Source organism: Aptenodytes patagonicus, chromosome 1, assembly GCF_965638725.1.
Source record: "Aptenodytes patagonicus chromosome 1, bAptPat1.pri.cur, whole genome shotgun sequence".
Lineage (NCBI taxonomy): Eukaryota > Metazoa > Chordata > Aves > Sphenisciformes > Spheniscidae > Aptenodytes > Aptenodytes patagonicus.
Window position 1 is genome coordinate 65,796,030 of NC_134949.1, and position 16,073 is coordinate 65,812,102.

The 16,073-nt window shown below is 40.0% G+C and overlaps 1 protein-coding gene across 4 annotated transcripts in view; it reads left to right on the forward strand.

Annotated features, from left to right (window-relative positions):
- DGKI (diacylglycerol kinase iota) overlaps positions 1-16,073 on the forward strand; it is a 230,121-nt gene that overhangs the window by 81,375 nt on the left and 132,673 nt on the right. For 2 of the 4 annotated variants that reach the window (XM_076340326.1, XM_076340343.1), the window contains exons 3-5: positions 7,973-8,068; positions 12,218-12,292; positions 15,215-15,271. In XM_076340326.1, the coding sequence (XP_076196441.1) occupies positions 7,973-8,068; positions 12,218-12,292; positions 15,215-15,271 (228 nt within the window). Of the gene's footprint in view, positions 1-7,972; positions 8,069-12,217; positions 12,293-15,214; positions 15,272-16,073 lie in introns of those variants that run through there. The other 2 variants (XM_076340353.1, XM_076340335.1) reach the window with 2 other exon arrangements.

The following is a 16,073-nucleotide window of genomic DNA, read 5'->3' on the forward strand; positions in this document are numbered from 1 at the left end:
CTGGCCAAAATTGTCTCATTTTATTTGTCCATCATGCATTTGTCTGTTGACGCCAGTTTCTTCCCTTCTCATTAGTAGGCATTTATGGGCCATGACTACAAGCCTTAGAACTCTAGTTATGTCCATTAAGAGGCATTTGAAGACACGCAGCTTCCATTCTTGGAGTTCAGTGAAAAAACTTGAGACTGATCTGTGCGTTGTGTTCTGTGAATGCACAGAGTTCTCTGGGTACAAGATGAATATTCTTCAGAGGAGAAATATTATAACCTTATACCATAAATTATATGTATTAAAGACACAAAAAATCTTATAGATCTTAACAAGAATAGAAAACTATGTGTTTGAGTAGAAGTTGAAAACTGGCATTTGGCAATACGTGATACCAGTGTTGTAGGTTTTACTTTTACCTGCTTCTATAAAATTAGTTGGTTGAGAGGGTCTATTCAGTTGCATAGGATATTTTAACATGCAGGAAAAAGTTGTTCTTCATACTTTCTACTAAATATCAGAAGATTGCAGGGCTGTGATCTCACTGGGATCACAGAGACGTAGTACAACATCACACATCACTGGAGTGGCACAATGCATAGATATGGACTTTTTAGGAAGGACAAGGCCAGGATGGCGATGAGGGGAGTTGTCCTTCATATGTGAGAGAAGCAGGAATGCTTGAAGCTCTGCTGTGGAATGGATGATGAGCCTGTGAAGAGCTTATGGATCAAGATTGGAGGGCAAACCAACATAGGCAACGTTGTTGTGGGTATCTGCTACAGATGCCTTGTTCAGGAAAAGGTAGAAGATGAAGCCTTCTTCAGACAACTGGAAGCAGCCTCATGTTTGCAGGCCCTGGTACTCTTGTAGACAACATGAGCCATCCTGATATCTGCTGGAGGAACAACAGGGCACAAGCAATCCAGGAGGTTTCTGGAATACATTAATGAGAACTTCCTGACACAAGTGATTGAGGAGCTGATGAGAGGAGGTGCTCTGCTGGATCTCGTACTTAAAACAAGGAAGAACTGGTGGGGAACGTGAAGGTCAGGGCAGTTTTGCCTGCAGTAATGATGAGATGGTGGAGTTCAGGATCCTGAAAAGAGGGAACAAAGCAAACAGCAGGATCATAGTCCTGGACTTCAAGAGAGCAAACTTTGACCTGTTCAAGGAACTGTTTGGAAGAGTAACATGTGATATGATTCTGAAAAGAAAAGGGCTCCAGGAAAACTAGTTGATGTTCAAAGATCACCACCTCAATGCCCGAGAACAGTCCATCCTCACATGCAGTAAGTCAAGCAAAAGCATCAGGAGGCCTGCATGGATGCATAAGGAGCTCCAGACAAAACTCAAATATTAAAAACAAACAAACAAACCTCACCCAACACCCCCCTCTCCCCCCCCCCCCCAAAAAAAAAAAACCAACAAACCAACCCCAAACCAAAAAACAACTAAACACATCCCACCACCTCCCAATACAATAGGTGGAAGAAGGGTCAGGCCAGCCAGGAGGATTGTAGAAGGCACTACACAATTTCACAGGGATGGCATAAAGAAAGCCAGAGCCAATCTGGAGTTGAATCTGACAGGAACATGAAGGGCAACAAGAATGGTTTCTGTAGGCATATCAGCAGCAGTAGGAACACTAGGGAAAATGTTAGGTGACCGCTGAATGGGGCAGGGAACTTGGTGACAAAGGACATGGAAAAATCAATGTGCCCAATACCTTTTTTACCTCCATCTTTACTGGTAAGACCTGCCTTCAGGAATCCCAGGCCCCTGACACCAGTGGCTGAAGCAAGGAAGACTTACCTTTTGTAGAGGATGATCAGGTTAGGGAACATTTAAACAGACTGAACATATAGCAGTCCATGGGATGTGATGAGGTGCATGCTGATATCCTTGCAAGGCCAGTCTGTTGTCTCTGAAAGGTCATGGTGATCAGAGGAGGTTCCTGAGGACTGGCAACAAAGCAAATGTCAATCCTGTCTTCAAGAAGGGCAAGGAGGAGGATCCAGGGAACTACTCAGTGATCAGCCTCACCTTGATTCCTGGGAAGGTGATGGAGCAAATCCTTTTGGAAGCTATTTCCAAAAATATTAAGGATAACAAAGTGATTGAGAGTAGTCAGCATGGATTTATGGAGGGGAGATCATGCCTGACCAACCTGACAGCCTTCTATAATGAGATGACTTGCTTGGTAGATGAGGGGAGAGCAATGGCTGTTATGTTGACTTTTGCAAGGCTTTCGACACTATCTTCCATAACATCCTTGTAGACAAACTGATGGACTGTGGGCTAGATAAACAAACAGTGAGGTGGCCTATGAGAGGTGTTCATAATCAGTGAATGTGACTTTGCAGTGTATCTGTTGCATTATATTCTGTGTCTTTTTGGCATTAGTCAGTAGTGCTGTCCACTTTCATGGGTAGTAAGTGTTTATAAGTGCCTAGTGATACACTATACTTTAGATAATTAACATGCATGTTAATACACTAATACATGTTCTACATATGATGAAATATTTTCCATCTAGATAAATGTATTTCTTTTCCATGTGAATGGTTTGGCTTCTGTATCATAATTTCCTAAAAGCTGTACTAATTTTTACACTGAAGGATATTTCCCTTCCATTAGAGTGTCTGCCAGACTGTTTTGTAATTGGGAACTGAGTATTCATTTGAAAAGAGATGTACGTTATCAGATGCTCACATGAGAAAGGAGAACCCTGGGTTATGGGTATCCCATTAGTCACATAAAAACATGTAGAGGCGCTGGGAGCTTTAGTTCCACTTAAGTAGTGATGAGTGTAAGCTCCATGCATACTTAACAATTGCTGAAATTTTGTGTGCAGATGACACTTGAAGCAATGTGTTTAGGATAAGTAGTCCTACTTTGCTGTTTCTTTTTCATCAAGGTTTGATAACTGCTCTTTCCAGAGAGATCTAAAGAGAAAAAAGAGGTCTGTCATATTTCAAAATGGTGGCCATCTCTATTTTTTTTTTTTAGTGGTATAGAGGATGCAGTGATGTTACAGAAGGTGCCCTTCTTGAAAATAGGTACTTTTTCCCCACTGCTGCCAAAAGGACTGAAGTTAAGCTGTTGTCAGCCAAAATAATGGTTCATGAGAATGTAGGGAATCATCATCTCAGTTGATAGTATCATTGCTCCTCCATGAAGGCAAACATTGTTATTCTGCTTCTGCATATAGATGATCATTCAGATGATGGTAACAACAATCTCAGAAGCTCAGTGGAGAATACAGGAGTGGGCAACTGATGCAGGGATGTTGGAAAGCATGATAGGGGAAAGCAGAATGGCAGCAAAAGCTAGAGAATGTGGTGAACCTCGACCTAAAAGTTGAACACCCAAAAATAGTTCCGAAAGTTGGAGCCTACATATCTTCAAGTTTTTTGAAGTAATGATGTAGTACCATGTGTCCATGATGTTTTATGTCCACTTATTACATTTGTAATAATTAAAGAAAAGGTGACTTCTACATGAAGAATATTCCCAAATTAAAATGTGCTAAAAAAGTTAAAATTGAGAATATATATCAACAGAAAAACATTTGAGACATTGCTATTGTTTGCACCATGAACATTACAAACTCTGGAATTTCAGCATTAAGGGTAAAACACAAGCCAAACATGAGAGAGACATTTGGGAAAAAGACATCCAAACAAACTTGTTTCTGCTCGATAGTGACTTCATAAAGAAAAGGGCTAAAGCTAATGATTTTTGCTTATGAATATGTTTAAATTTAGATTGAGCACTAATTTTACACTAATCATAAGTTTATCACCCAAATGTATATTTGTAAGAAGATTTGTCTCTCTCACTGGAGTGGTAACAAAGGGAAAAAATTCTTAATGGCTTATCTTAGAAATCTGTCTTACATAATTTTTTGCAGAACGCCAGTCATGGCAGGAGTGGAGGAGAGCTCCATTCCTCATGTTACAATTGGAGTTACAACTCCTTTGAACTAGAAAGTTGGGCTGACTGGTGTATTTGTTTGGCTGAGTATCTATGGCTGCTTGACACGGCAAATTAAATTACCCAGGTTTATCTGCATTGCTTTTGAAACCATGCTGACTGCAGCTTGAAGAGCAGTGAGGTATGGAGATACTTAAGGGCTTTAGAAAAATGGTAACACTTGCTCTGTCACTTAACCACGCTGGGCCACTTAAGAGAAGAAACTGAGTTGAATTAGTGAAATGTGCACAGCAAGTTATGATCACGTACATGTAATTACATCATTCCCAAACTCCTAGTCCTTGAATTCCTATTTCTCTTTCACTTCGAGGGGGGTTGTGTGTGGTTTTTGTTTCATGTGCAAGGAATATTTGCTATACTGAAATTATTTTTGTTTGCTATTAAGGCGGTAACAGATCAGGAGCAAATCAAATGGGAGGTCTCCATCTGGGAGAGCATATTGAGTTCGTGTGTCCCCTGTGAGGCAGGCTGCATCTGCCAGGAAAGCACTGCTGCCTCTGCTTCAGTGAGCAGGGGCTCTTTCTCTTCACGGGACACTGAGTACACACACTTGCAAGGGCGGGGAAGCCAGGCAAGGAAACGGAGTTGCCAATTCTCTTTTTAACTGCAGAGTATTAGGCTGCAGTCATTGCTGTTTTATCCATGATGATGGACAGTATCCTTTCTCAACATAGCAAGTCAAAGCAAAGCACATCAGCCTAAAAGCATGCTTTGACAGATCAGCTAAGCTGCTCTAACACTGAGTTAGTACCAAAAGCATAGGTCCCACTGAACCCACCTTTAACCCACCATTCCTTGTGTCAGATCCAGCAGTTATGTGGTCACAGGGTGAGTCATTTTGTGTAGCTCATTTGGTAGATAAAAGTTATCTATTTTTTTCCATCAGTTGAACTGATTCATGCGTAGCTTCACAGCCACTAGATCCAGCATCAGGAAAATGACAAAAGTATGAGACTGGGTTCTAAGGGGTCAGGGACAGAAAGAGGACGACTGCCTCTTTAGTAGCCATTTACTCCTAAAGCCAGCATAAAGACATCAAGTGCAAAATAAACCAAACTGCCAAATTATTTATGAAAAGGTTGCTGAACTCAAAACTCCTGTGGAAAAATATCTGTGTCAAAATACGCAAGTGATGATGTAGCCTTTGCTGTGCTTTAGGTTTGTGTTAAACAGGAGCTCATACTAGTAAGAGGTGGTCCCAGTGACCTCTGTCAGCTTATGTGTTGGTAGATGGAGTACCCTTTTGTCCAGCACATTGTGGAATACTGCCTGTAAATTTTGGAGTAGAAAATACCAATTTGCTGGAGTAAAAGTTCTTCATAGAAATGTGTGATTTTTTTTGTCAAAATTTCCTGTTAGAATTGAATGAAAAATTGGGCTTGGAAAAGGTCAAAGCATTTTCCTTTAACTATATCTTGATTTTTCATAAGCGGCAACAGAATGTCTCATCGTATAAATGACAGTGCTCTGTAAAATTTAAAACAGTGAAGTTCAAATAATTCCCTTTGATCTTATTGAGATGAAGTAATCGACAGGCAAAGCTTTTTGAGGGAGGGCATTTCATCTTGGGAAATCTCAGCTCTTTGCTCTGATTCAGGATGAAAGAAGATTTTTCAAATGTCAGTTGGCTGGAATTGAAATTGTGAGTTTTCACACACAGTACTGTGAAATTGTTTGCGGCAGTAGGTATCTGGAAGTGTGCCACTTATACTAGATCAGGTTATTTACATTTTTATTATCTAGTCTTGTCAGAAATCTATCATAGCATGAACTACAAAGGTCATCCTTGTAGACTACTTACTGATTTTATTTACACTGTGATGTAAGGTCAGACATGTGAATCTATGATACAGTCTGGAATGATCAGTCTAAACTAGGTTATGGAAATAGGCCACTTTATCTTTAGAAAACCTGGATGGCAAGTTATGTGGACATGGTCTGAATGAAGGGGCATTTAATCTGTTTTTTAATGGAATTTTGATTCCTCATTAAAAATTATGTCCCAGGAGCTGTGTGCTTTCTTACTTAGCTTTCATAGTTGATCCTTCCTAAACACCTTTTATAATCTATAAAATTTAGCTCTGTGTTATAATGTTGAGTTTGCACTGTTTCGTCAGCAGAGAATGTGCTCAGGTCAAACACTCTTTGATGAGCTCATATCCTCCTGCTTTGGTCCTCTTGTCTGGCTCCTCATAAACTAGACAGGCAGTTAATATGTTGGGCAATACTGTGGGCATAGTAATTTTATTAGTATGATGTGACTAGGCTTCCATGAAGTGCTGTAAAACTGATATAGTTCTTGCCAGAGAAAATTGCTTTAATGTAAGGATAAACTTGAAGGGAAGGAGTTTACAATCTGAATAATTTACCATCTGAGTAAGGCTTGAAAAATTTCTTAAGCTAGTTCAAGTCCTTAAAGCTATTTTGCATTATAAAAGTGCTGAAAAGCTTCACCTAAACTATCACGCACTGAACTATACAGTTTAGGAAAATCTCTGTCCCAGGGAGTCTACAGTTCAGGTGGACAGGCAGGCAAAAGGATGAGAAGAAATGGAGGTATAGAACAGCGTGCCACTAAATGAAGATTAATCAGGGTGCAATGGCAGTAGACTGGAATCCAAGTCTCGCTTTCATCCAACCCCTTGTGTTGAGGGATAACACTGAGTCTGACATCAATGGGAACATTTCTGGTGAAGTTAAAAGACCTGTGGACAAGTAGACCTCTCACCAGAAAAAAAAAACCCAGTTGTTCTTGTCCTCTTGGCTTATTTGAAGTGAGCACCATAGTTGTGGTAGGCACCACATGCAGACTTGCATAGGTCTTGGCTATTGTGGATGCACTTGTACTCCAGAAGGCAAACGATTTTGCTACTTCTGCTTCTCTGCATTACCTAAGAAATCTGCATGGCAAGAGAAGCTTTCTCATTTCATCGCTTTGAAACTGTCAGTGGTATTTTAAATAAATTATTTTAACCAAGATGGCTATTTCAGAGCATCCTGCTGTCGGACGCCATCTGTTTGGTAAGCGTCATCATTTGTGACTTCTGCAGTGTGGGAACCAAATGTCAGAGACTGTCAAAGCGTTTTCCATCATGCTCTAATTCTGGCTGAACAGAAATCCTGTTTATTCACTTTGTGTACAGTAGACTTCTTAGAATTTTTAGTCGAGCCAGGATTACAGTCAAGTGAAAACTGTAGTCTTTCTACAACCAAATTTCCTCAGAACAAGAATTTTTATAGAATTAAGGTACAGATTTGGTCAAATGAGGCTGTCAAAGAAAAATCAGATGTTACCCTGTTAATCACTACTAATTGTCAGTGTGCTAGTTAGATTTTTTTTTTTAAGTGTTCTCAGTTGAATGTATTGTTCTTTCAAGTATAAAATTAAGTGGTCAGGAGAGACCAGACTTTAATGTTTTGTTGATGTTTTCATAAACGTACAGTGTTGATCCAGCCATTTTAAAGAAAGCATTTTTCCTTGTCTAAACTATCCCATCATCCTAAAGCTATAGTTGGTATGTTATTTTACACTTCTGGGCCCAGTTCTCAAATTTTTAGGCTTCTCCAATTGAAAGTTCAGTAGTCGTGTTTTTGTTTCATCTCTCTTGATTTTCTGTTTCTTTAAAATTCTGTGTACATCTCATGCTTATGAAATCTAGAGTCCCAGTTAAACTATGCAGCATGTGGGAAGAACATGGGCAAAGTTTCATTGAACTGTACACAAAAATACTTTGGTTCTGATTGGTGACACATCGTTCATTGTATCATCGGCATCCTTTAAGCAGGGGTGGTCAGCCAGGGTAATACTGTTATGGCTTTGTGTTGTAGAAAAACCAAACAACACGTGGTCGTGTGGTTGTTGGTTTCTGTTTTGTTTTTTTTTTTTCTTTTTCTAAGTTAGTGGTGAAAATCAGATCTTTTTTTTTCCTCTCTATGCTCACGTGGCTGAATTTCACAAACCAGACTAACAATCATGTTTTCTCAGGAAAATGCTGTGAACGGAGAGCATCTGTGGCTGGAGACAAATGTTTCTGGGGACCTCTGCTACCTGGGGGAGGAAAGCTGCCAAGTCAAATTCTCAGTGAGTTATTTTCAGATTTCCTTCTCTCTTTGAGGTAATAAGCCTGATTTCAGACTGATACAGTGCTCAGACACTTGGGAGCTTGAATTGTTTGCTGTTGTTGTTGATGCTTGTGTTCCAGGAGGAGGAATGCAAAAGGCTGCTGGTTAAATACCTTATTGCTTGGGAAAAAAGCCCCAAACAATTTTGAGTGACGCAGATTATTTACACAGTGAGAATGGATGTAATGAGTAGCTTTATTAACATGGTAAGGGAAAAAAGGTTAGAATATTGAGATATTTCAGAAATGTTTGAAGAAAGTAGCCTATTTTATTTATATACACAAATATATAGGTTGGATTGATGGGCTAAGGCCAAGAGATGTATGAGATTCAACAAGGCCAAGTGCCGGGTCCTGCACTTCAGCCACAACAGCCCCATGCAACACTACAGGCTTGGGGAAGAGTGGCTGGAAAGCTGCCCAGTGGAAAAGGACCTGGGGGTGTTGGTCGACAGCCGGCTGAACATGAGCCAGCAGTGTGCCCAGGTGGCCAAGAAGGCCAATGGCATCCTGGCCTGTATCAGAAATAGTGTGGCCAGCAGGAGTAGGGAAATGATCGTGCCCCTGTACTTGGCACTGGTGAGGCTGCACCTCGAATACTGCACTCAGTTTTGGGCCCCTCACTACAGGAAAGACATTGAGGTGTTAGAGCGTGTCCAGAGAAGGGCAACGAAGCTGGTGAAGGGTCTGGAGAACAAGTCTTATGAGGAGCGGCTGAGGGAACTGGGGTTGTTTAGCCTGGAGAAAAGGAGGCTCAGGGGAGACCTCATCGCTCTCTACAACTACGTGAAAGGAGGCTGTATCGAGGTGGGTGTCGGTCTCTTCTCCCAAGTAACTAGTGATAGGATAAGAGGAAATGGCCTCAAGTTGTGCCAGGGGAGGTTTAGATTGGACGTGAGGAAGAATTTCTTCACCGAAAGGGTTGTCAAGCATTGGAACAGGCTGCCCAGGGAAGTGGTTGAGTCCCCATCCCTGGAGGTATTTAAAAGACGTGTAGATGAGGCGCTTAGGGACATGGTTTAGTGATGGACTTGGCAGTGATAGGTTAATGGTTGGACTTGATGATCTAAAAGGTCCTTTCCAACCTAAATGATTCAATGATTCTATATCACTTGCTGGGGTCTCTGAAAGTAGGGTCTAATCAAATTTTTTTGATTTTAATCACTGCAAGGATTTGAACTGAATTTTCCAAACTCTTGAATGCACTCACCAGCAATGAGTGCACTCATATTCAAGTGTTTGCCTTCTCCTATTTGAGAATATTTGAGGTTTGCCTTCTCCTATTGAAGCTTTTCTATTGTGTATGGAAAAAATTTCATTGGATTGATCTCTAACCCGTGTATGTCTCTTCTTTGACTGGGGAGTCACTGTTAATACTTCCAGTCTGCTTCAGCAACTCTTCACCTAGTATTTCAGTTAAACTGCTTCAGCAGAAGAAAAAAAAAAAACACCAAACCTCTTATCTTGGTATTTAGGAAACATGGTGAGAGAGTGGGGATCCTGTGTTCAAGCCCTTGCTTTGAATCAATGCTCAAGGGGGCATCCTGGCCTTTGGACTGCAAAGTGTAAGGAGAGTCTGTCTTGTCTGTGGTGTTTGTGGATAGTGCCTATGACTCTTTGCAATACCATCTTTTTGCTTTTATTTAAAAAAACCCCCTCAGATCATTTGATCCAAATCAAAGCATTTTGATTTGCTAATCACCTCCAGTTTTGGAGGCTCTTTGATCCAAAATACTAGTGCTTTCCATAGCTCCAATTTCCTATCCACCCCCCATAACTTCTCAAGCAGATTGGTTACTTTATGGCATATAACGTTAAGGCCAAGCCTGGGAAATCTGTGCCTGCTTACAAAGAGTACTGAAGTGAAGTCCCAACAGTAACAGACTGCTGATCATAGGGTCATATTCAAGGGAATTGTCATTGTGTGTTTGCCCTGCACTTATACTGGTCCTGAGGCACAGGGTTTTGGCAAAAGCTAGGGATGATTTGTTTGGCTGAGTGGACCTTTGGTCTGACCCAGCATGACTGTTCTTATGTTCTTAATAGAAGTTTGCCTTTCTAAAACTGGGTGAATACTTTATCATGATTTAGCTCATTGAAAGTAGCATGGAAATTTAATAATATGGTGCATACAATTTGCAAGGCTGTATCTTAGCTTTAGAGGTGTATCTCTCTAGGAGTTGGAAGGCCTGTTTGCAGTAGCTGGTGAATTAGACCCACTGACTTACACTTATCTGGGAAAGTTGGGAGACATCTTCCACGGTGACAAGCTTTTCCAGCCAATAGGCCTGGAGATGTTGAGTCATATTTAGGAAGCAGCAGAGTTTAAAGTTGTTCAATTCTTAGTTGCCTGGCCTTTGCTTGACCTGACTGAGTACTTTTAGGTACTAGTGTATTGTTTCCCTTTTTGGGGAAAGCGGTATCTGTGTTTATAACATCTTACAGCATATGAGGCTTTCATTAGCTTAAGAACTAGAGATGGAAATGGAAATCCAGTTAACTTTAGTTGTGGTTAGTTTAACCTGATCTGTCAAAAGGCTAATGCTTTTCCAGTTTGAATCTTTTGAAGACACTGCATCTTTCTATGTCTGTCCTGGTCTGTCTTTGACTTAGCTCTTTTACATGTAGACTATTTAAGACCAAATGTTTTCAATGGAGAAGTGGTGAGAAATAATTAAGCTGTAGCTGCACAGACTTGGCATAAAATGTTAGCCTATACAGAACATGAACTTGTAATCTCTGGAATATGGAGCTGACATTTCATGATGAATCAAAGAAGTTAGAAGTAATGGAAAAGTCTGAATTTTTACTAGCCTCTCACTATAAATGGTTGTAACTACTTGCAATGCCACCGGCATTCAAAAATCATGAGAATGACTTAAAAAGCAAGATATTAAAAAAAAAAAAACAAAACAAACAAAACAGCTGCTCATAAGGCGTTACCTTTGTTTGCTTTTTGCAGTTTTTCATCTTAGGGATCGATTCCTTTATGTTGTCTCACTTTTCTTGGTAAACAGAGACAAAAAGTTAACAAGTCACAAAACACATGAAAGCTTAGTCTGTTATACAATGCCATGATTCTTCAGGTGAAGCATTAGAACAACACTCCGCATACATGTGAACGTGCACAGTTAGGGTGTATCTAGATAATTATGAGACTCATAATTATGAGACTCAGTAAAATTATAATTCTTCTATAATGTGAGCTGAAGCTCACAAGTGTTCCCTGTTTCTTCTTGAGTTTATTTACAATATATTGAAAATTCTAATGAAATAATTTATTAGAGATTTAAATTAACATGAATAAATTGAAAGTAAAAATCTGAGGCAAAGCAATCTCAATTTACCGTGTGTTTATAAATTTTCTGTCCCTCAAGCACAGGTCTAGAAGTTAAAATTCTATGAAAATTAATTCCATTATTAAATTGAGTATATGCAAGAAAAAAAGTAAATATATTCTCTCTCTCTCCTGGATGCATTCTCTTGCCTTTGATATGCTTTGGCCAAGGGGATTCAATGGAAATTATTTTAAAAGCCCTACTGAAATTAATAAAACTAACCAGCATAATTAGGCTGAGAATTTTATCCCTGCTGTAACATTTCCTAAGCATTTAACAACATTCTGTGAGAAGGTTATCATTCTCTGCTAAATGACCCAACTATTTTTCTGCAAGGCAATGGTCAGGCCCATCAAATTTCATGATTATCATATAATATTTAATGACATACTCTTCCATACTGGTCTGAGTTCTCTGATTTGCATGTATGGTTTTCCTCTTCTTTTCACTGTCTCTGCTCATCCTCTTCGTAGGCTGCTCCCTTTTAGAGCGATGATCTGCACTGTTAACAGCCTTATCTGCTACCTAAAAGAGAGCCTTTTACTTCTAGTTCACAAGCTGCAGTACTGTGGCTCTGTCTTTCACAAAGTCCAATGCTTAACTGGAAGAGCTTCAGACCTTTTTTCAAAATACAGAACACTTGAGAGCATGAAGAGAGAGAGAAAAAAAAAAGTTGCATAAGGAGAGAAACATCTCCTCTTTCACAGCTAACTCTTTTCCTCCTGGGAATAGCGCAGCTCCATGCACACACATCTCCCTTTCCTCTTGCAGAAATCTGCTTTGCGGAGGAAGTGTGCTGCCTGCAAGATTGTGGTCCACAATGCCTGCATGGAGCAGTTAGAGAAGGTAAGACATTGCCATCTTCTGGAGCCTGATGCAGATAACACTCATTTAATTCTTCTACTGAGGTTTCAATCTGGAAAGCACCATATGCCAAAGCAGGTTTTCATAGCTATTTTGACAATATATTTGTTAAAAAGTTGACTTAAAATTCCAGCTTATTTTTTAAAATAGATTTCTTCAAACCCTGTGAACCATTAAAAAAACCCCCCAACAACAAAAAGCCATGGAATGCTTTCACAATTTTTATGATTAAAAAAAAAATCTTCCTCTACTTCTAGATTGAAAATAGAAGCTAGAAAATGCAGCATCCTTTCATGCACAAAATTGGCCTTTCAAAATTCCTCAACTAAACCCAGCATAATTCATCTTATGACAGCTATATTTATTATGAGCAATGCAGCATAAGATGCTACTATGAACATGTTTCACTCTTTACTACACTAGACTGTTTTGTCCTCAAAGCCTCAGAAATTAAGTTCTTGCTTTTAAGATGGAAAACATAAAACCTTTCCTTTATAGTACCATTATTTCTGTGAGCATCTGTCCTGATTCTGTTCCTTCAAGGAGCCTTCCTTACCCCCAAGTGCCTATAGAATATCTATCACTGAGTTCTCTTCCCATCACTGATTCTTCTTCATTATGCCGAACTGTTAATGTGTTAAAGAAATTTCCCCCCACTGTTTTTCTTTCTTGGTGGGATATGTATAAAGAAATATGAGTGGAAATTTCTCCATTGATTTCACTAGAGCTTCATTTTCACTATGTTTTGCAATGTTGTTCTCCATAAAAGAAGTTGATGCATAACAATTTTATAGCAGCAACCCTTTGGAAAGAGTTTTTCCTTTCCAAGTATTTGGACTTGTGTTGACAAATGTCACAGTGATTGCCATAATACCAAGTTGGAGAGGTACCATTTCCACCCCCAATGCTTTTACCCACAGTGAAATTAGCATTAGCACATGCTTTCAGCACAAAACGTTACCAGTGAATTTTTCATGACTTCCTTCATTAGCAGCAGTGCTGACTCTCCGTAGCCCAGCAAGCTGGTGGCATTGCCAGCCGGAGCAAATGAGCACTTAGATAAAACCCATTCTGTTGAGCTTGCTTATGCCATTCTGGAGACCATGAAATTCACCTCTTGGTAGATGCCTGCATGCCTCTTAAACCCTGTGGAGTTTAAAACTGGTACATAAGTCTTCTGCTTGGCCCTCACTGCAAAGGTGTAAGTTGTAAGTAAAATAAATATAAGCTGGGGGTCTTTCCAGCCTGCCATGACTCAGCAGTGAAACAACGAATTGCAATTCCAGGTGAAGAGCAATGGAGGAAGACTAATATTGCTATGGCTTTTATTTCTTCTTAAGTAATAAGTATTTTGTTTACATTTTTCTCTTTCTTTTTTTCTCCTCTCTCCCCCTTCCTTGAGCTATTATTTTGAAGGTCGTTATTAAATGAGGGAAGAACGTATTTATATAGGAAGGGTTGTATTTAAATAGCTATGTAGTATCCTTAAGCATTTTATTCTTTGAAGGATAGTCAACTTAAGCTTGAATACATTTCATGTAGTGCATCCTTACCTCACTGTCCTGGTTTCAGCTGGGATGGAGTTAATTTTCTCCCTAGTAGCTGGAACAGTGCTGTGTTTTGGATTTAGGATGAGAATAATGTCTATAACACACCGATGTTTTAGTTGTTGCTAAGTAGTGCTTACACTAGTCAAGGACTTTTCAGCTTCCCATGCTCTACTGACTGAGAAGGCTGCAGGTGCATGAGAAGCTGGGAGGGGGCACAGCCAAACTGGCCAAAGGGACATTCCATACCATGTGACGTCATGCTCAGTACCTAAACTGGGGAAAGCTGGCTGGGGGGGGCCGCTGCTCGGGGACTGGCTGGGCATCGGTTGGCAGGTGGTGAGCAATTGCATTGTGCATCACTTGCTTTGTATATTCTTCTTCTTATCATTACTATTATTATTATGATGATTTTATTTTATTTCAATTATTAAACTGTTTTTATCTCAACCCACGAGTTTTCTCACTTTTGCTCTTCAGATTCTCTCCCCCATCCCACCACGGGGGGAGAGTGAACAAGTGGCTGTGTGGCACTCAGTTGCCGACTGAGGTTAAACACTCACATATCCTTTGGCCTTTTCCCATGCCTCTCTCTTCTTCAGTGTATTTTTTTTCTCTCTACATCCCCCCTGCTCTTATTTCTCTTGATTTTCTTTCCTCAAAAGATTTTGGTTTTTTTCCTCATAGGACTCCCTTGTTGTTTGTTAAATGCTTTTCCTCTTCATCTTCCTAAAAATGTTTTCTGTTCACGGAAGCTCCTGTTGTCCTCTTTCTGTCTTTCTTCTCCCATCTGAAGGAGGCAACACCACTGCATGAGGCAGTACAATGCTCCCCAAATGGTTTGTGGCTGGGGAGGTGGATGAAAGCAGCCTGATCTAAGCAAAAGGTAGAAATTTTGGGTAATTTGCACAGTTCTTCATGTGAATGAAGATTTCTCCACAGATTTCGTTTATGAAGACATAAAGCTGGGACGTGCAAAAAGGTCTTACAGAGTTAGATTTCCAGCTATTAACTTTTGAGACCTCAGCTTAAATCCTCTTTGGTTTTAGATGATCTTCAGAAAAGAACAGATGAAACTGTTTCCTTCTAGGCAAGGGGGAGACAGTTTAAATAGTTGAACTGAGCAAGCAGCAGTAACGTTAGTGAAGATGAGGGCTGCGTTAGAGATCTAGCAAGGAGAATTATTATGGCATATGAAAAGAGGTTTTCTGGCATCCAGGTAAGTTACTTTGTTCAGCTAGTGAAGCTAATATTTTAATAGATAATAGATATTTTGGAAGTCTGGCCTAGATCAACATACTGGAATAAATTCTGTCTCAGCTCACTTTCAGTTCTAACAGCTTTATTTTAATGCCAGATTAATTTTCGCTGCAAACCGACTTTCCGAGAAGGAGGCTCCAGATCTCCAAGAGAAGTAAGTAATGGACAAATGACGATTGCTTTTCATTTGATTTGTGTGCTGATCCACCTGGTGTGGAGCTGCAGGAGTGCTTTTAGATTCAGAGGAATCTTAGAGTATTGGTTCCCAGTGGGACATGTTCTTCTCCCCAGAATAAATGTAAAATGAATTCTCGATGAAGCACTTCATTACTTAAACTGACAGAAACCGTTTCATCTTTCCGTTGTCTCTTCTCCCATTCATTCAGCTATTCTGTCTTTTTTCTTTATTTTGGTTAGCATTTCTTTTTTTTCTTCCTGACCTTTGAACTAGTATTTTTTATTTTTCTCTATTTCCCTCTCCTTCCACTTGCTTTCCTTTCATGGTGTGTGGTGTTGGATTTTTTTTTTTTTTTTTGCTAGAAGTATCTCTAGTGTCCTAAGATATTTTACTAAAAAAAAAATCAAACATTCAAAAACCTTACGGTTTGTCTCCAGCTATGGTATGAATTCAGCTCCTTTGAAGGTGCTGGGTATTTATAGTTATTATTGATATATTTATATATCTGTCTTACATAGTTAGGAGCCAGTGTTTCAAAAACACCTCAACTTTGATTTGGTGGCCAGCTTGCTCTTAGCAGAGGTAGCTCAATTCCCTGCCACATCGGCACTTCAGCGCTGGCTGGCATAACAGCATGGTGCGGGCAGACCCCTTTTAACCCCCTTGCCTGCACAGAAAGAGGGGCAGCAGTCCTGCTCACCCTCCTGTCTCTTGCCCACCGCTTGCTGCCATCCAGGATGGTAAGTAGTGGAAACAAGGATAAAAGACTGCTTCGTTG